Source organism: Myodes glareolus, chromosome 2, assembly GCF_982192425.1.
Source record: "Myodes glareolus chromosome 2, mMyoGla1.1, whole genome shotgun sequence".
Taxonomy (NCBI): Eukaryota; Metazoa; Chordata; class Mammalia; order Rodentia; family Cricetidae; genus Myodes; species Myodes glareolus.
In genome coordinates, this window is record NC_142027.1 from 33,853,239 (window position 1) to 33,875,461 (window position 22,223).

Genomic DNA, 22,223 nt, shown 5'->3' on the forward strand with positions numbered 1-22,223 from the left:
TTCCCCAGAGATGAAACACGTACCAGTGATCTGACAGAGATACGGTTTGTATTAGAAGGAGAACAATGCATGAAATAATGCAGTCTTCATAAAAATCTAAGAGCAATGCCATAAATGTCTGAATTTTCCACCCCAAAGTAGGAGATAATCACACCACGTTTGATGAATAATTTGCTATGGATAAAAGGAAGATAGAATGTAGTTTTGGACAGGGGAATAAAATGGAATGATTAGCAAATTCAGGATTTTTCCTTGGTATAATAATATTCTCGCTATGGAATACCTCAGCAATGGTCCCAAATAAAGAAACTCTTAGAAGAAATGTCAATGTTTTCTCTGTTGCATAAAAAGGATGCATGTGCATTCTTTAATAATGTGTACAATAGTAACTGCCCAAGACACAGAAATTCTGCTACCAGATGGTTGGACATTGGAAGTAAGGGAAACACATAGCAGCAAAAAACATAATAAAAAAATACATGGCTAGATAAGTTATTAAAAGGTGTTTCAGCCCTGTTTCCCTGTTATGCAGATAATTTAAAGGAATTATCCCATGAAATTTATCAGATCAACTTTTTCTATTTAGAAAGTATTAATCATTTATCAAAATACTTCCACACAATAAAGGGACTCATTTTAAACTGAAATTTAAGAGAAAGAAGAACAGATATTTTCTTTTCCTGTCAACCACACAAACACTTTCAAATTTCACATATTAGGTAAGAGAACACTTCTCAGCTGAACAGCATGAAAAACGACTCACTTTTTTTACATATGAAATCTCTTATTTATCTTTGTAACTGTACCTATATCTCTTTAAAAAATACCTTTTAATTGGTCTGATTTAAATTTATAGGAAACACCTTATGAGTCAGAATTTATTCAGTGTTCAGTAGAAAAAAATCTATGTGCACCAGCAGAAGACTCCACCCATTACACAGCAAAGAAGGCACAAAACAGCTATTTCCTGCTGTTCCATGACATTTCATTGACGTAACAAGACTAAAACAGAACTCTTATTGAAAATGAAAATCTCAAGGGAAAAATACCGAAATGTCAGAGTAATGTTAATTGTATGAGAAAGCACTGTAACACTCTAGAATGAGACGAGTATTAGAGTCTGAATTTTTAAAATGTTTATGCATGTGCTGTAAAATACTTTATACACCTCCCCATCAAAACATTGAGCTTATTATTAATTACTAACATTTGTTTTGTAATTGTATTTGAATGTGAATTATATTTGAATGTTTCACCTATAAAAATGAATAGTTGTTTAAAACTGTAGATCATTTTCATTTAAGCCATAAATAAAATAATGAAAATGGCTCATGAATTGGGCTCTCCATTTGAGCCCAAACATTTTATCAGAGTAACAGTGGAAGGTGGTGGGTAAAAACTGGGGAAGAGAAGAGGAAGGAAAGGAAGAAGAGGAACTGGGAAGGAAAGGAAAAGATTTTGGGAAAGAAGAGAAATGGAGGGTGCATCAGGCTTAGGAATAACATTGTTTTTAAATTAGATCAGTTAAGCTATTGATAAATGAAAATATATGCATTAATACATTTAAAATAACACTAAAACTGCTATCACTATTAAATGAAACAGTATCTCTATAAGGGATTAATAGCCAATTTTAGTTCCTGACCTATATATTTTGATAATTGTGTTTCCAATCTAGTAAGCACAACAATGGATAATATAGGTGTTTAATTTCCCTTTAAAATCTTACATTGTAAAACGTACCATAGTGCTTCTATAGTGATTTTGTTATTGTTAAATCTCATTTAGAGAATTACCTTGGGCTAGAGAAACAAAACTCACTGTTGTAAATTTTTGCTACATTTATCAACCATGTAATGTATTTCAGTTTTTATTCTCATGAATTGAATACAAATTCAATTCTGATTATTACAAAAGAGATTCATTGCTTTTGTGCTTGGGGATTACTGACTTGGTTGTTTATGTACTCTGGTATTTGGTATACAAAACAAAGATATTTCTAAGTGGAAATGGAGATTTTTTTTTTCATTTGATGCGTTTTTCCGTTGATTCTTCTTTTTGACAGATCTGTAGGCTGTAGAGATGTCTCTGTGGTTAAGAGCACTTGATACACTTACCAAGGACCTGAGTTCAGTTCCGAGCACCCTTAGGGATCAGCTCAAGCTCCTTGTATCTCCAGTGCTCTCTTCTGCCTCTGTGAGCACCCACACAATGCAGAGTATCATATATGTAAATACAAAATAAATGTAAATAAAAACTAATGGAAGTCCAACCTCATCAGTCCACTTTGCACAAAAAGCATGTGTTTCTGAAGCTCAAAGTATGGTTTAAATCAGCTTCTATAAATCTCATAAAATTCCCTTTCACTATTTCCACTAATTTTAGAAAAGGTGATTGTTTCGGTAATTTATGGGCTTATAGTACAGGCATGTTTGTGTTTGATATCCATTTAGAAACATGTATCTCCCTCAACTGGCCTCAGCTTTAAGAAATGTTTGTTACAAAAGGAGCCAATGCAAGACTTGTATTCAGAAACCCAAGAAGTTTCTAAATAGTTTCCAGGAAGGTACAACAATGTTATTTTACCTGAAGTAAGCACTACAGAATGTTTTGTGCATTAGACGAGTAAGTGCTTTCCCCGTATATATGACAGACATTTTCCACTTAGTCTTTAATATAAGTTATTAAAAAGTGACTGAATTATCAAATATTTTACTCTATCTAGATGATTCAAATTATCATATATTTTGCTATTGATAACTTTTTTGTTTTCTGAAATTAATTAATATAGTTATCTGACTATCTATATGAATTATAGTCTCAAAAATGAGAAATCCTTTGAAAGAAAAAATGGTGCCCTTGAAAATGTTTTATTCTAATTCTTATTGTGATGTATTCAGTTTTACTCCTTGTGCTGGTACTAGAACTTGGAACATGAGAAATAACTATTCTACAAAATGGCTTCAGCCTTTACCTTAAAGTCTTAAAGCATTCTAATTGTTCTGAAGGACAAAAAAAGTAAGGGATTTATGGAGACTTAGAATAACAGATGTTTACATCAAAGAAAAACCTAAAAATGGGTTGCTCAAATGTTTTAAATTTGGACCTTGGGAGCTAAGTCCAGTGCTCCAATGTGGGTCTCTGTCTCTATCTCCATTCATCGCCAGATTAAGGTTCTATGGTGATATGCAAGATATTGATCAGTGTGGCTATGGGACAAGGCCAGTTCAGGCACCCTCTCCTCTGCTGCCCAAGGAACAATCTGGGTACCTCTCCTTGGACCTGGGAACCCCTCTAGAGTCAAGTCTCTTGAAAACCCTAAAATGGCTCCATTAATTAAGATATTTACTTCCCTGCTTCCATATCCACCCTTCCTCCATCCCACTCATCCCATTCTCCCACGCTCCCCTGAATCCTCCCCTTCTCCCTTCTCTCTACCCATCTTCCCTTACATCCATCCCTCTTCCCCGTGCACCCAAGTTGTGCCTGACAATCTTGTCCACTTCCAATATCCAGGAAGATAACTACATGATTTTCTTTGGGTTCACCTTCTTATTTAGCTTCTCTAGGATCACAAATTATAGGCTCAATGTCCTTTAATTATGGCTAGAATGAGGAGTAGAAGGGGGAAGAACATGAACAAGGAAGTCAGGACCATGAGGGGTGCAGCCACCCACTGAGACTGATCTAATGGGAGCTCACCAAGGCCAGCTGGACTGGGAGTGATGGAGCATGTGATCAAACTGGACACTCTGAATGTGGCTGGCAATGAAGGCTAACTGAGAAGCCAAGGACAATGGCACTGGGTTTTGATTCTACTGCATGGACTGACTTTGTGGGAGCCTGGTTTGTTTGGATGCTCACCTTTATAGGCCTGGATGGAGGGGGGAGAACCTTGGATATTCCACTGGGCAGGGAACCCTGTATGCTTTTAGGACTAGAGAGGGAGAGAGAGGTGGGAAAGGGGAGGGAAAAGGAAGGCAGGGAGGAGGTGGAAATTTTTAATAAATTAATTAATAAAAAAAGAAAAAATGTTTTAAATTATTATAAGCATAGAAATTAAACACATAAGGAAGAAAACTTAATAGCAGAATTGTAGAATGCATGCATATTATAGAAGACACAGAAAATATGTATTTTTCAATTAAGTTAAAAATTTTAATGAATGGCTGTTATAATTAACTAAAAGTGCTTCAGAATCTGTAATGGTTTGCTGCCATAATCACACCATGTAGAAGGCTGAACACGTCAAGCTGAGAACAAGTGTGGACTACATAGTTAATTGCAGACATTCTGAGTTACAGTGCAAGAACTTTAAATGAAGAGACAAGACATGATAAATAAACAACAAAAATCTTAAAGAAAAGCACAAATAATTGCCATTTTGTCTCCTTAACTTACAAATTAAAAGCTATTTCTGTTTTCTTTTAATTCTAGCTTTTAGATGCCACAGGCTGATTTATCTTTTAAATAAGCTTATTTGATGCCATAATATTTTAGAATTGGTGTAATTCTATGAATTTTAAGGGATTATTCATACCCACATTCAGTCAAAAATCATAGAAACAAAGTATAGTTAGAAAACTACTGTTGGGGCTCAAGAGATAGTTCAATGGCTGTGAACATTTTGCTCTTTGAGAGGACACAGGTTCCTTTCCTAGCACGTCCATGGTAGTTCTTAGTCATTCATAATTCTAGTTCAGGGGATGGAGTCACTTTACTGACCCTGAGAACACCAGGTATCCCTATGGTACACATAAATGCATGTATAAAATGAAGATATACACGTAAATATAAATAAGCCAACATTTTTAAAAGAAAGAAAACTACAGAAACCAGTCAAAGCAGGTGAACTTGCTAATTTAACTGTGACATACCACAAAATTGTGTCATTGCTGTTGGCAATTTTGCACCATGTCCAGTAACACATTGTTTTGTTTTTTATTTACTTTCTTCTTTTTGTTTTGATGCCTATTTAACTAATAGATTTTTGTTTTAGGAAACGTTTAAGCTTACAGAAAATTGTTCAGATGGTTCAGAGTTCTTAGCTATACTCTCTTTTAGATAATAATGAAAATTGCTATCATATATTATATTTGATATTTTAGCAGCATATTGTAATAGAAACCTTGTCGCCCAGTTGAGAAACTCATCATTTGAATAACTGCTGTCACTATGGACATATGTGTACTCAACAGCCCATTAGCACTTTTGATGTTTAAATGCTTGAAAATGTTAATATGTGTGAAGATATGTGGTTTTTGCATGTTATTATTTATTAATTTATATAATCAGATTCATATAGCAAGACCTTATGTATTTAATTCAGTACACTGACCTTATACTGACTCTGGGAAATAATTAAATTTAACCTGTCTAGACCAGTATGGCTGTTAATTTCTGTACAATGCCAAACTGTACAAACTGGCAAACTGGGATAATGTACTACCCATACACATACAAAAACTTACTATGTAACTGGCATTCATCCTGATAGGTCACATGCCATTTGGATAGGTTCTTGCTTGTTGTGGGATTGGCTATATAGTTTGAATATCACTTTGACATAGTTGCAAATTTATGATTATGGCTCTTTTAGGCATATTAATTAAAAAATCTAATTGTCTTTAAAAAGAAAGAAATCCTATCATTTGTATTTTCTCTTTTGCTTTTGAAAGTTCTATGGAGTTTTTCTAAATTATAATTATGTACAAACAGAAATATTGAAAACTAGTTTTAAGACAGGACCTATTAGCAAAATAACAGTAACAGATTCTGATTTAGGCCTCATAACCTACTCAGTCATGGAATTTTGATATCAACTTGCATAAAATTCTGCACTATGAGGCAAGCCTTGAATCCAAAAGGCTGGTTATCCTTTAACAGCACTACCATTATTACACCAGTATGCACAGCTTGCCAAGAAGGTGAATATTGCAGTATATGTTGTCTGATGCTGGGTAAAGCCACTAATGGCTTTTCTCCCTTAGCTGTGTACATAACATTTACCTGTACCGTGAAAGCCAACCAATGGGAAGGATGTACCCAACTGTTTGAAGGTTGATTTTGCTATGTTTGAAATTCGTGGTGCCATCAGCAGAAGAATGTTATCATAGGGTTATGATGGGCACCCGAGGACAATGGTAATATTCTATGTTCTTTAAGACACCTCTGAGATACCTCCTAACCCTCTATGTACAGCAATTTCCTTTTAATAGTCTATGTCTTAAGGGAGAGACACTTTCCACCGGTGGAAAATAATTCCATTTTGTTTTACTTTGCAATTACTTACTACCTATTGGGTTTCTATAGGGATTTAGAGAACTAAGAATATATACTTAGTTTTGGTTAACCTGTATACTAATAATCACCTCTTCCATGTGCCTGATCAGTCCTTCTAACCTCCATACTTTTCCTCTTTCTTTTTACATGTGTTCTACTGTCACTTTTCTTTTCTTTTTAATTTGGGTTCTGAGATCTCAGACTCTCTACGACTATCTCTCACCTTTATCATCTGGTTTCCTCTGTGCTTGATTCTGCATTTCTGTCGTCTGTCTACTTCCTCACTGCTTTCATTTTATGAGTAACCATGAAAATAATTTGAATCCTCAAGCTGAATCATACAAGAGAAAACAATATAAAAGCAAACAATTGCAAATAGGTTGCTCCTGTTTATAGATGTGTTTAAACCACTACAAAAACACATCCAAAATCTGAACAAATCAGGATCAGGTCAGTATAGGATGTCACCCTTGCTCAAGTACTCTTATGAGTCATTTGTTGTATTTATCCTCATATTATAGTTACCAGCAAGCTATTGGTGTTACTGCTCAGAAATTACTTAATGTAATTTTAACTAATCTACATTAAATTTAAATAGTCACATATGTATTGGGAGCACTGCTCTTGATTATGTCATCATGCTTCCCTTTTATAATTCTTTTATTAATTTTTATAATCATGGCAGGATACATAATTGATGAGTTAATGGTGCAATAATTCCTAGGGTGCTGATGTAGTAGCATTTCATATTATGGAAAGCAAAGCAATAGCATAATTTTATAATGCATAATAGATTTTCAAAAGGTTTGATGCTATAATAGTATAACTGCAAGATGATACAGCATAAACCTATTTTTTAAAGATTTTATTTATTTATTATGCATACAGTGTTCTGCCTCCATGTATGCCTGCAGGCCAGAAGAGGGCACCAGATCTCATTGTAGATGGTTGTGATCCACCATATGGTTGCTGGGAATTGAACTCAGGACTTCTGGAAGAGTGGGCAGTGCTCTTAACCACTGAGCCATCTCTCCAGCCCCCTATTTTTAAAATTGACTTTTGCTTTGCTGCTTTGCAAGACCTTTTAAGAAAAAAAGAATATAAATCAAAAAATGTTCTTTGAAAACAATATTTTGACAAATGTGCTTAAAATCATGTGCTACAGAGGTTATAGCTATAAGAAGCATCACTTAAGAGGAATAAAATATTGATGTGCTCATTGCCTTCTACTCCTACTGGATCTCTTTGCTTCTCTTTCAAGCTTTCTTTTGACTCAGCAACATGGTAAAAGCTTGTTACTACTTCTAATGTCTCTTTAGTCTATTCTGTTTGGCCCAATTACAAGCCTGATATCCTAAATTTTGATTCTCGACCTATTATTCACTTAAAAGTGTAAGATTATTTGCTGCTTTATCTTGAAGAATACCATAATTCTCCAATTTGACATATTCTTTGGATTCATATCATATGAGAATGACATTTTGTAGTATTCTTTTTTCAGGAAATGTTCAGACAATGATTTATAGTTTCCTCAATACTTTTATCAAATCTACATTTTCTCTTCATTCAGTGATTCATAACAGTCTTTACCAGACCCAGAGTTTTCAATGCCAATGTCTGGCGCAAAGACTCATATGTCACACACATGTGCCATGAACACAAACATACAGGTGAACCATACATACAACAAATAAATAAACCACTATCCATCTCTATTCAGAAAAGGAACATTCCTCCCATGTGCTTGCTCAAAGCATGACACATCAATTTGAAGAGGGGTGTAGATGGGAAAGGGAAGTGGGTGGGAAGAGAGGAGGGAGAAGAAACTGGTATGTAAAATAAATGAAAACATGTTATTTAAATAAAAATTCTGATGCCAAAAACCTTGGAAAAAGTAAATAAAGCTTTTAATTAAAGTCTCAGGGAAGATCTTGTGTAATAAATGCATAAGGGAGAATAGTTTAACAGGCTATTTTCATTTGTCAAAAAATTAATAACCTGAAAGTAATCAAGGAGAATGTAAAAAGGTGAGAGACATAACATTTGTGTGTAGACAGAAGTTCTGTCCCACCCAGTCGTACAGCCGTTCAGTCCCAAAGAAACACAGAGAATTTTATATAATAAAAACTGTCTGGCCTGTTAGCTCAAGCTTTTTATTAACTAGCTCTTACAACTTAGATTAACCCACAATTCTTGTTTATGTTTAACCATGACTTGGTACCTTTTCTCAGGAAAGCATTCTCATCTTGCTTCCTCTATATCTTGCTGGTGACTCTTTATTTTCCTCTTCCCAGTATTCCCTTAGTCCGGTCACCTTGGCTATTCTTCCTGCCTCTCTTCTAGCTTATCAGCATTTTATTAAACATATATGGGTCACAAACCTTTACAGTGTACAAGAGCATTATCCCACCAAGTTTCCCCCTTATTTTTCAAGTCAAAAACCCTGAATCTAATCTCCTTTGCTTAGCTTTTTTCCTGGCAATTATCCATAATAACTTCTAACCAACAGGCTAAACAAAGACAATCATACACAACCCATTTTGGAGGGCATAGTTTTCTAAGATACTCCCTGCTGATCAGGGGCACGGATAATCTTACAGGACCCATAGAAAATTTAGGATTATGGTCAAATCCTGACTGTAATATTCTATGAGACTGGATCATTGATGTCCACGTGTTACATTCACCTGATAATATACACATATGTATAAGAAAGAAATGATTTCTGACATCATTATCTTGGCTTCTGAAAGCATCCTTTAGCATCATTTCTGAAAACTGGGGCTAAAATTGAAAACAGAATATAAATGTGCCTGATGATATCAAGTTACATTGTTGTAATTCCCTTAAAGTAATTGCTAAAAATTTTATAATGCTGTGTCATGTATGTTTTAGTAACTATGCAAAATTTTGTTATACAAATAAATAATTAGATAATAGTCAGAGGAAATACTTTTGTCAACAAATAACATAGGCAAAAGTGTTATTTTAAACAATAACCTGAAGGCCATGGACAACCTTGAATCATTTATTTCTGTTCTAAATTAGAGAATATCTTTGTCACTCAATATATTTTATGGAATGGATTTAGTGGTTTGGGCAATATCCCTAACAGAGAAAGATTATTGGTATATAAAGCCAAGTTATTTTTTTTTAAATACAAAAGGAATGAAGTAGGATTTCATAGGTAAAACATTTTATTCAAAGGGTCATCTTGTTAACCTGCAAAACTATTAGTAATGGACAGATGTTGCTGAACTACTAACAGTAAATGTATGAAGGCTTGTGCTCTGAGGTTGCCCATTATGAGGTTTCCTAACAGCTATTCTGTAAAATCTTTGTTACGAATACAGAAAATCCATTCCAAGCTAGATCAGTGTTCCACTTTGATTTTTATTCTTAGATCAAATATAACGGAAAGTATCCTGAATTCACAAGTTAATACAGCTCCAAATTTTTTAAAATGAATGACCTTTTTATTATCGTGTTTTAACACTGCAATTATATTCTTCATGAATGAACCCCAGAATTTTTCAAATAAAAAATATAATATATAACGCTAAATTTTTTTCCACATACTGACACACTTTAATTCATATCCAAAAGAATATGGCTTTAAAAATGTATTGTATTCTGAATACAACAAAAATCTTAGGATTACGGCAACCCTATCTTTCCACTTGGTCCCATAAACAATAATCAACCAAACTTTTAAATGAATTGTCAGATATCCTACAAATATGTCGTGTTTTACCCGTTGTTTTTGCATGACTCCAAGAATTATCTTTAGTTTATCAAAACTTTTATCAAACTTATTTAATTATCTAGCAAACTTTTAGTTTGAATGAGTGTGTAAGTGACACGTAGCAGATGGAAAAAAAGCAGCAGAAAGAGAAGTACTATTCGATAAAGAGGTGAAAACATCCAGGAGAGACTACTGGAGTAGCGAGATTGAGAGACTAAAGAAAAAAAGCAGTGCCAGCAAACCTGGATCTTACAAACATCCAGAAAAAACCGGCGTGGAAAGATGAGGCAATCAACAGGATTTTGCAATTTACTGTAGTAATCTGTGCAACCTGGAAACCAGAATTCATTATACATAAATGCGAAAAAGAGATCCATTATAGAGAGATGATCCTGAAATTGGTGAACTTTTTAAGGCCAAGAATACACATAGTGAGCCAGCAATGTGCATCGATTTGTTAGTCTGCAGCCCGGGTGCGAAGGTCTGAGGACCTATGCTTCTCTTTCCCCTACTTCAAAACCTGTCAGCCTAGGATATAGGGACACCTGTTTCCATTGTAGTCCTGAGATAGTTGTAGCATATTGTAGACAAATATCTAAAATATTTTTCCACTTCACAGTAGCAATTAAGCAAAGAGAGGGGGCGGGGGATTATATCCAGGTATATGACAGCGCTCCCCAGTCACATAACTTCTTTCCATGTCTATGCCTTTTAAAGTTTCTGTCGCTTCCCAAGGTTATCACATGTTTTTAACCAAGTTTTAAATTGCTGACCGTTGGAGGGCAAACTATATTCAAATTTGGGGAAGTCCAAAGGCAGAAGGAGAAATCAGAGAGTCTTCCGATGCTTAGGATTCTTTATCTCTTAATCAAACTGAGTGAGGCCAAGCCACATTTTGAGATCAATATGCTTATTCAGTCTTCCAATAGCAATGTTAATCTAATACTACATCATTGACATAGAAAAGTCTAGAATACTATTAGACCAAAGGGTACACTCAAATACAAAATTATTGTAACAGACAGATGAATTAAATCTACATCCCAGAATCATATATTTGTAGATTGCCCTTCATTCTCTTCACTAGAAATATATCTGTCTTTTGTAAGATTATACTTATGTGTAGGCTGAAGGTCAAAAGATGATATGCCTCAATTTGACTAGAGTAATCCTGGGTAACACCTATCTTCCCATGTAATTTTCTATGTTTCTGTGCTTGTTGATTAAATTACACCATAACCTTTGTCAACCACTCATTTGATAAATGAAATGTATCAACAAATTATATTTACATCATTTAATAAGTATAATGAATTTTTATATTTTTCAAATTAATGGTCCTTCCAGAGTCATTTTATAGAATTATAATTTACCATGATGCACAAGGAAAGTAATTTTGTAACCAGAATATTATTTTTACTGTATATATTTTTCATGTGATGGCAGGAACTGAATTCAGAACCTTGTATGTACTAAGCAATTGTTCCAATACTGATGTACATTCCCAGCACTGAAATCACTTCCTATCTTAAGCTGGACTTGAAGAAGACTCTTGTCTTTGCCTCTCATATTCTGAGATTATTATCATATATCTTTTCCTAATCCTGTCTTATATTTTTGGTTATTTAACTTGTATTGTCTTGTTTACAGGCTTGAGAAAGATTGCATTTGAAACATAAATAATTTCAACATGCAAGATCATCTACATAAATCATAGTTTGTTGTTTTATATTAGAGAAATTTCAATACTATATCTTTAAGGAAGATTAAATAACTTAAATATTTCAGGATTGATTAACGCTCCAAAGCAGAACACTAATATGATATCAGATTGGTTCCATTTTTCCATTAAGTCTAAGGGAAAGGGGAAAATGACAGTCTGAGAGGTCAAAGCTATTGTGTTCATTACACAGTCTATAGAGATAAGAGGGAAAGAACTAGGCCACTTAGTTCTATACAGACTATAAAGAAACCATTGTGCTTATATGGTCCCTCTATTCTTTAAATGTTATTTTCTATTTCCTCTATGAAATATGTACTTTCCTATTGATTAAAAGATAACAAGTACCATGTGATTTATATACCTAAAGGTCCTAGAGTTCTCTTGAATCTATTTTCATAAGGGTTGATTTTATTAAACAGAAACAATTACTATATTTTAAAAATTATATTGTTGCCATATGAAGCCAAATGCTACCTTTCAGAACTATTATAAATAGCTATTTGATGTGCTTTGTCCACTCTACTTTAAAGAAAGCAGCGTGTGCTCAGAGCTGCAGGGCTGTCTCTTCAAAAGGATTCTGTATAATGCTTCTGAGACTGCAGTTTATCTTGAGTTCATTGGGGGTTCCTTATTGTGAGTCCCTGGTAGCCCTTTGACAATGAAAGTGTTGTTATTCAAATGCACATAAATGTATTCAGCCCACAAAAATAGTATTCATGGCAATCTATAAATAGTTGAAGAAACAATTGTGTGAAATACTTGATATTCATCTGAACCAATTTTTTGCAATGTCACATTTAAATTCAGATTTCAGAGGATCTCCTAAGATATTCAAGTATTTTTGTTAAATTGCACAGATGGGAAAGTTTCAGTCTCATATATATATTTGTGTGTGTATAAATATACATGATATCTATATATTTTTATATATTTATAAGAAGCATAAGAGATACTGAGCCTGCGTGATACAATTATAAAGTATATCCTTATGTGTCATTAATGATTTTTCTCTTCTCTTTTTTCTAGATACACCATCAGTTAAGATCATACCATCCACTCCTTTTCCACAGGAAGGACAAGCATTAACTTTGACTTGCGAATCTAAAGGAAAACCACTGTAAGTGATTTAGTGACTGGTAAACTTTTCTCTCTTTCTTCAATCAGTATTTGATGAAAGGGTGTACCTGTAGGCATTTTTATTCTAACCTGTTCTTGTCAAACAATAGAACAGGCTCTTTGGTATTTACTCTTTTCTCCCTCAGATTTCTCTAAAATGAATGTGTGTGAATATAGAATACAAATACAGAGTACACAATCAAATGACCGGATGACAGGCAAAACGATATCTGAAATGCTTAGCGATAAAGGCAAATTTGCTCCAATGGAATACAGTAGTCCATTGGATAGCATGAACCATACCATCACTCCCTTCTAGTGGTAGAGATACTTTTCTGAGAGGAATAATGAATTTTGAAAGCTATGATATTGTTATGGTAAGGAATATGCATCATTTCCTTTAGGTATGATTCAGCAAGGGAAGCTCAATGGAGGTCTGGGATTCAATTATGTAGAAATAAACTTGAATGTGTAATATCGACGCTTGCACTAAAGACGATTCCAAAGTAAAATCATCTCTTATTTTATGGTACAACACAAAGTCTTGGGAAGTTTAACAAATGGAATAATCAATCTTTCTCAGAAGATTTTCACAGTTGTTCCCTGAGGATGCCGATGAATGGTACCTTGCAAACAGAAAGGGGAAATTAGAACATTTCTTTTTGATACAGGAAAGAAAATTTAATCTCAGAAATATGAACCAATTTTTGATTTATTCACATAGGATTAAGATTGGTGAGACAGGCCTTACTCACATTTTGGTTCTGTACAAAGCTTAGAGTCTTTCACCTACTAGCTGCTAGTTCAGCTGCTGAATCTAAATTTCCACTTCTGTGTAAATTCAAGAATGAGGTTCATGGTGATTTAATAACTGGAGATGAAGCCGTAGTCTTTAAGAGAGAGGAATGACCCAGGCTCTGGATAGTGTGACAGTAGTCATTCTAGTCAGGTTTACTTCTTTATTTAAACTTTTCTGATACTTGCCAATATACTACTTAAATGACATTTACAGCAAGAATTTATGCCCATATATTTTTTATTCCAAATCATGTAGCATCTTTGAATATTAATTATAGATTAATAATTGTTTAAAACAGTCATATTTTGCATTTATCCTTATGGGTTCTCAATGTTATAATGAATATAATATTATCATTTTATTAATAACTTATTTTGGTTTATTGGTCTGTATTATAGCCCTATCACCAGTGGTTCATATTTGTTTTGTTTTATAAGCTCCCAGGACATCAGCAGTACAGTTAGAGTCAAATTCCTTGATTTGTTCTTTGGTTTAGAATGCTTCTTTCTTTCTTCCTAAATCAGTTAAAAATCTACCTACTCCTCTCCATTTTCAAAGTATCATTTCCAATAATTGAAAGTGTTAACTTTTTAAAATGAATTGAACTTGAAGATCTCTTTAGTTCATAGTATATCCCCAAGAGTGTCATTTGAGACAGACAGAGCATATACCAGGGAAGACTGAAAGCAAACCACTTGATTTTCCCAGAAGGAAATCTTCATATTTATAAAGAGAATGGTCTTACTAAAGCACATAGAAGGATAGGGAATTGAGGAGGATTAATCAAGAAGTTCATCACTGGACAAAGAAGAGAATCACTTCTGGGACGGTCAGTCACTTCAGAAGATGATACATACAAAGCTGAAAAGAGACGATAAAAACATTTTAAAACAATTGCAAAGTAAGGAATAAATAATAATAAGGATAGTGCCTATATTTTAAGACAGATTTTAAAAAGTGAAAGTCTAAATAAGGAGTGTGGTATCACATGGACCCACTGGGCAGACTGAAATTGTGTCATTTATTCTGGTAATCACCACCAAAGTTCCACTCCATTACTTTGCAGCTATTACACCTGATTCCCCACTTTGTTATTTTGGCATCATTGAGAGGCAACACTATTGGCATAGCATTCAATTGTTACCCAGGACAGTAAATTTCTATTATCTTTCCTTCTTACCTGAGTCACTTCTAATGATCAAGTGGGGATCAAAAACATAAAACAGATAATAAATATATTTTCATCTCATAGGTGACCTGAACAGCACCCTTAAATCATGTCCAAATCTTTATTGTTCCTTCAAAATGCATGTTTGACCAACATATGATGTCTTAAAGAATGAGCAATTCATCATTATCAGGTGCATTGTTTCTGCTTAAATCACACCACTATCTGTGTTATAAATCATGAAACCATAGCATGGCTCAAATTGCAGTGAGATTCATGTTTGCAACCTGCTCTCCATAATGCTAATGCTGTTTTCCTTCTTCTAAATGTGAGGGCCCCAGTGACTGTTTATGAACAATCATGCCTTATTTGCCAGCTTTGGACAGGAGCCTTTTGCCATTTTCTTGTAGAACAGCTGCATAACTTGGGCAAGTACCAAATTGTTCCACTTGACATTACTATAGAGGCATTCTATTCTTTCCTTAAAAGAGAGATTACTGTACATGTCTATTGTTTTAATTTTTGTCTAAAGTGAGGACCAAGCTAATGTCAGCCACTTTTCTTTCTAGTCCCCAGAGTTTCTGCAACCCTTTTCTGTCTTTGGCTGAATTCCCAGACAGCTTTTAGGCAACACATTCTCCATTTATAAAAGTGGAAGAAGAACATACCCTTTATATTACATTAAAGTCGTGACCTTAGAAGATGTGGGGTGGCCCCTACATGCTGTGACAAGTGAATCAGCATTCATTTTGACCAAAGCTTAGCACATTGTGAATTTACTTTAAGGAAAGAGGAAGCAATGATACATTTTCCAGTGGAATAAGCGTGCATTTGGCATTTATTCTGTAAGAAGAAAGTAATTACAGGAGGTGATGAATTTTCCTGTATACACAACACAATGTTTGTATTGTAGTTACTATTTTACCATCTAGTAATTATAATTTTTCTTTTGTTTTTGGCAGAAATCTAGCATGCATAATTGCACAGAGATGCACATTGTATTCTGTGTAAGAAGAAAGATTTTAATCTTTAGAAAGACAGATCTTATGCCACTGAGCCCCTAGTGAGGTACTGAAAAGGAACAATTATATATACATTTTGGATATGATGAAAATTAAGGAAGAAATCGGATATGTACATACAAATGCATTCCCCCATGGACAGAATAGAATTATTTCTTCAAAAGACACAAAAGTTAAGGCAAAACAGTTTTATACCAGTCAGTTTCTTCAGACTAAAATGTGGACTTCTCTTACAAAACACAAATCACAAGTCATTTGCCAATTGTATGCAATCCAATTAGTGAAACTAAATTGCAAAATAAACTGGGAGTTAATGAAGGCAAGTTATCATCCAGAGTGAAATATTGTTCACCAAAATAGGGAAGATCTGATATTGATGTAACAGTATGAGTCTATTATCCCAGCAATTTCAAATCACCCTGTCTAATGTGTGAGATGTTATTAGCCAATATTTGTATTTCTCTTGCTAATCAGAAATGCTTCTAGCTAACCACCATGTCAGTATTAATGTTCAAATCGAATGTCTGTGGTATAGTACTCTGGGGTACAGTCACCATGGTGGTGTAGAAGTAGAAACTAAGGCTTGCACCCCAAATTATATTATCTATGATATTCACAGCATTAGTTCTCATGAATTAGATATTTAGCCACTCGGATTAGTTTGCATTTGTAAGTTCATAAACTTTGATTTTAGAACTAGTTTAGATTCACAGATAAACTGAGCAAAAACTACAGAAAATTCCAATATGCCGCTGCCTTTCCACAGAGTGAGCATTATCTATTGCTCACATTAGTATTTAATTGAGCCACGTTGGTCAAACAATGGGGCAATACAGCCTGTCGTCCTGTAAAAGTTTCTCTCTTACTCTTGAGTATTTTTTAATCTCTAAAATTATGTAATGGCTATCTAATAGACCATTTTACCAATATTTACATATTTAGATATCAGATATATTAACCAGATATCTGATATTTAAATATAATATCAGATATTTGACAGGATTGAGTTTACATTACTGGTGTATAGTCACTTGAATACTTGGACTAATATCTGAATATGTAAATATAGGTAAAAAATTTTTGAATAATAAAATTCACATGATTTTTTCATATTTTCCTTTGATTTGTAATCTAGAATATTATTAAATTATAAAAATTTACTCAAATTAAAAATCTAATACAGTCACTTTATTTGTAAGGTACTTTTAAAAGTGTAATACTATGAAACTAGTCCCAAATTTCCATAATAAAGATATAGCCACATTCTGTCGTTCCTTTGTTGAAACCCATATGGTCCTTTGCTCCCATCTCATGGTTTTAAAATTTAATCACACATTTACTCTCTGGAAGCACACAAGTGGTTATCTTGGAAATGAGACTGAATATTTTGGTTTTGTTTGTAAAACACGAAGCTGACTCTGGGTAATCTCCACGGCTGTTATTTAGGCTGAGCATCTGTGGTGTGCTGGGCACTCAATCATTTTCAATTAAATGTTCCAGGGTCTTGTGAAAGTCCCTTCAGAGTCTACAGAACCATGGTTATGGACCCACAGAGAATTTTCACTTCTTGAGCATTTTCCAGAAAGCCAGGTTTCTTGCAGAAAAGCCTATTATTTTGAGAGATTATGTAAATGCTCAGGTGAAAATCCAACTCAGAGTGTCTCAATATTTAAGACACTGGAAAGAGACCATCATATTCATGGGTAAGACTTTCAAGCATTGTACCTGTCAGTTCATAGTATTTAAAATATCTCTCATGTATGAATATAGTAACTGTAGAAAGCACAATTTTTAATCTTTACATTAACATTATTATAGAATTTCAATGTGTGCTTCTGTAGTAACAGAATCATTAATGTGTTAATTTTAGCAAGATATCAGGAACAAAAATTATTCTTATTCTTATGATTACTAGAACATTAAAGAAAACAGGAGTCATTATGACTGTTCTTTACAGAATATGCTCATTTGTCCTTTGAAAAGTTCTAGGCAATAGTATTTTTTTCTCTCAACCTTTTTTCTGTAATATTTAGTGGTCACCAGTATAATTTACAAAGGAGTTTGTTATTCACTACTGGTTAAATATTTTGACTACCAAATCTCCATAAGTATATGGAGGGAACAAAATATGTAAACATAATTAATTCTATAGAGATTAGGCATTTTAGTCAATGATGTAAAACAAACTTTTTATTCTAGAAAAACACTCACGTTTTGTATTCTAGAAAAAAACTAATTAATGAAAACATATACAACAGAATTTCTGGCATGAATCTTGATTTTTTCTTTTATATACCACACAGAACTTCAATTCTAAAAGGTGGGCATTTTAATGTTTAAAGAATAGAAAACAAACAAACAACCAATTTATCGTCCAAGTCTCAGAAATATGACCATTTATAAATGGTTCCAATATAGAAGGAAGTGATTAAGGAGTGCCTAGACATCCAACTCTCCAGAATTCAGAGTGGGAGAGATATCTGAGATGCCTGTGGGACAAAAAAAATAAAATAAAATAGAGAAGGATCGAATTTTTTCAAAGGCAGGGGAGTAGAATAGCAATGACCTTGTTCATGGTCAGCAAAATATATCACCAGGGCAAAGTGCAAGCAAAGGCAGGAGAGTGGTACGATCTTAAAGAAGATAGAGGGAAAGAATATGAGCTGTTTTTCAGAGAAGGAACAGAGGTACCTGATGATACAAAGACACTGCTGTATGTTAGAAATGCATTTCAATTTGTCTTTACTAATTATTACATCATCAAACCAATTTATTTGATCCTTCTTTATAAAACCAAAATCAGAAAACAATAGAAAAGGAAAGACATTGTAAATATGGAAGGTGTGGGGAGGATATGTAATGAAAATGTAAAGGCAGAGGTAGAGCTAGTTTTCTTTGGGAACATGTGTTATACAGTGCTTTTTAATGTAAAACATAACTTAAATAATGTGAAGAGTGATATATTAAACATGATATCTACAATCAATCATACTGTTTGATCACCCTGGGAATGAACATGTTAAATTTTAGTCTTTTTGATTCCAACATTTTGGCTTCTTTAATAATGAAGAAAAAGTATAATCCTTTAAGAAGAATTTCACTGAAATTATTAAAATATGCTTTCAAAGTTTAAGTTCCAGATTCAGTTATCCTCAGTATACATAAAGCATTTATCCCAGCTACAATACAAATGAGTTCTACCTAGTTACTACTTCAAGACCATCTGTTTAATATTAGACAAGAAGCAAGTAATTGAGGAAAATAAGTTTTATAATGGGCAGTGATTAACATAAGGGAAGATTGACAAATTTAATTAGTTCTGTTTTATAGTAGTAGAAACAATGGATCTAACTCTTAGGGAAATAACCCAATCATTGCAATTGAACTGTTAACTGAATGGTTTTTTTAACTCAAGGTTGATTCCAATGCTTGAAATATCATTTCTGGTATAAAGCTTTCCTTACGTTCTCTACAGCTTGAGAAACTGACATAGTCTGAGAAATTGTGTTGTAGGGAGAGCGGTTCCTTTTGTTTCATCTCGCCTGGCTAGCTTACACCCAAAATAACCACACAGAAATTGCATTAATTAAATTACTACCTGGCCCATTATATCTAGCCTCTTCTTGGCTAACTCTCACATCTTGCTTTAACACATTTCAAGTAATTTGTATATTACCATGAGGTCGTGGCTTACTGGGAAAGATTCTAACCAGCGTCAGTCTCAGGCAGGAGGTTCATGGTGTCTGCCACACTGCCCTTCTTCCCATAATTCTGTTCTGTCTTTCCCGCCTACCTGGGTTCTGCCCTATCAACTAGGCCAAGGCAGTTTCTTTAATAACCAATGAAAGCAGCACAAATACAGAAGGACCTCCAGCACCAAAATTGAAAATCACAAATTATGATTCATAAAATAAAATTTGAAAATATTCCAGAGGAAAACTTCAGAGTTTATGATTTTTTAAACAAGAAAAACTTCTTCTTTAAGAATGATCATTGTTGAACATGACAAAATGATTTTATGCTTAATGTAAACACATAGATACATTGTTGTATGAAAGGAGGAATGCTCAAATTTTGTTGAATTTTTAAATTAGAGATTAATATTGTGCTTATCAAATAAAAGAAATATTAAATTTAAATAAGGCATTAGTAGTTGTTTTTCCTTCATTAGTAGCTTCCAAGAGATTAGTTTAGACATTTTTACAAAATTGAATTTTTTTAACTTCAACACACAATTCTGTTTTCCCTTCAGGATCATAAACTTTTATCTTTTATAGGGATAATCTTCTGTTTGTTGTGGCATAAATTGGTTAAAATAATAGAGTATGAAGTATCATATCTTTATACAACAACACTTTAAAATGGCCATCAGTAAATACCACATTATCAGTGAAAAGTGGTCCAGGAGTTCTCTCACTCTAGCATCACGGCATCATGCTCAAGCCTTCTAAAGGGTTCTTGCCACTTGTATATAGGTGATTTCCCATTTCAACATAAGCCACTGATCTCAGAGGCAAGAAGTGTCTTAGAAAATAAGACTCAGGCAGCATAGGATGAGACTGATCATAAAAGAAGTTTGCATCTTATTTACTAAAGCTTTAAATGTAATAATAATAAGCCTAATGTTGATTTTATTACATCAACTGAATATGAGCATTAATGCAATGGAATTCCTTTTACTTGATGCTATAATACTCAGTATGTTTCAGGGGATGAATCTCTATGAGAATGAAAAATGAAAAGCTAAGGGAGTACACAGGTTTAAATTTTCACATAAGCCTGGTTTTATTTATGACTGTTTTTGTTGTGGAAGGAGTGACGGCGGGCTGTGCTCCTGCCGCTGGCTAGCTTTACCCAAAATAATTACACGGAAACTATATTCATTTAAACAGTGCCTGGCCCATTAGTTTCAGCCTCTTATTGACTAATTCTCACATCTTGCTTTAACCCATATTTAGTAATCTGTGTAGCACCACGAAGTGGTGGCTTACCAGGAAAGACCCTAACCTGCATCTGTCTGGAAGAGGAGAGTCATGGCGACTGCCTCACTGCCTTCTTCCTCCCAGCATTCTCTTCTGTTTACTCTGCCTATCTAATTTTCTGTCCTATCAAAGGGCCAAGGCAGTCTCTTTATTAACCAATGAAAGTAACACATAGACAGATGACCCTCTTCCATCATGTTTTTTGTTTGTTTGTTTGTTTTTCAAGGGTTTCTCTGTGAACTTCAGAGCCTGTCCTGGAACTCGCACTGTATACTAAGCTAGCCTCAAACTCACAGAGAACCACTTGCCTCCACTTACCAAGTGTTGGAAGTAAAGGCATGAGCCACCACTGCCTTGACCATTTATGAACATTTTAATGTGTCTTTGACTCTACCTCATGCCAATAAAAATGGTGACATTTAAGTAGGAGCTTTCATTGTTGAGTTTTTCAATAGGGATCTATCTATAACAATGACATCAACTACAAATAGAATATCACTTTTATAAAATTGTGGTTCAGATATTAAAAATTCCAAATTACATTGTGGTCAGTGCGGACAGAGAATGACATAGTCTTAGGGAATTCAGTGTGAATGTATAAGAGTTTTATACAATAGGAGGGGAAGTGGCTATGGAATTCAGGAGCTCTCTTTGTTCATTAAAATAGAAGAGTGGTTTTCAAAGAAAACAAAGAACCATTATACCTTTGGTCACACAACAAAACTTTTATTTTATTTTATTATTTTAATTTTGGGACACGGTCTCAGTATGTAGCCAGTTCATGACCAATTATAATAAGTTTGGGATGCAATGGGATGGCCTATTTAGAGGCAATATTAGTTTAGTATGCTCTTTACCTCTCTAATTATTCCAAACTTGTCTTTTCTATTTTTCTTTTGATTTATGATAAAAAATCCAAAATATGCAAAAAGAGCTGTTAGAATTTGAAATGTTTTAAGTAGAAAAACACTTGTCATAATGGGAGTCAGACTCTTTTACTTTCTACTCTCTAAGATTTTTGTGCATCTTAAAGAGGTTTTTTGGAGTGAGACAGCTTGGTCCTATGGTTTGGGGGCAACAGACAATAAAATTGCGTGTACATAGCTTCCCAAGGCCTGGGGAGTAGAGACACAAGGAATTCTGAGGCTTGCTAGATACCCAACCTAGGTAACTGGCAAACTCCTGGTTAGTGAGAGAACCTGTTTCAAAAATAAGTTAAAATTGAACATGGCTCAGTGGATAAAGGTGCTTGCCCCTTAAGTCTAGAATTAGTGCAAATGTAGGGGAATAAAAGTACCAACTCCAAGCAACTCTTCTCTGGTGTTGACATCCTTGTCATGGCTATTAGTGTACTCTACCTGTGCTGTACATATCATGTACACGTAA

General features: G+C 34.1%; 1 protein-coding gene across 3 annotated transcripts in view; it reads left to right on the forward strand.

Annotated features, from left to right (window-relative positions):
• Window positions 1–22,223, forward strand: part of Cadm2 (cell adhesion molecule 2) — a 947,889-nt gene that overhangs the window by 831,305 nt on the left and 94,361 nt on the right. For all 3 annotated transcript variants that reach the window (XM_087899672.1, XM_087899674.1, XM_087899675.1), the window contains one exon: window positions 12,777–12,867. In XM_087899672.1, the coding sequence (XP_087755798.1) occupies window positions 12,777–12,867 (91 nt within the window). The remainder of the gene's footprint in view (window positions 1–12,776; window positions 12,868–22,223) is intronic.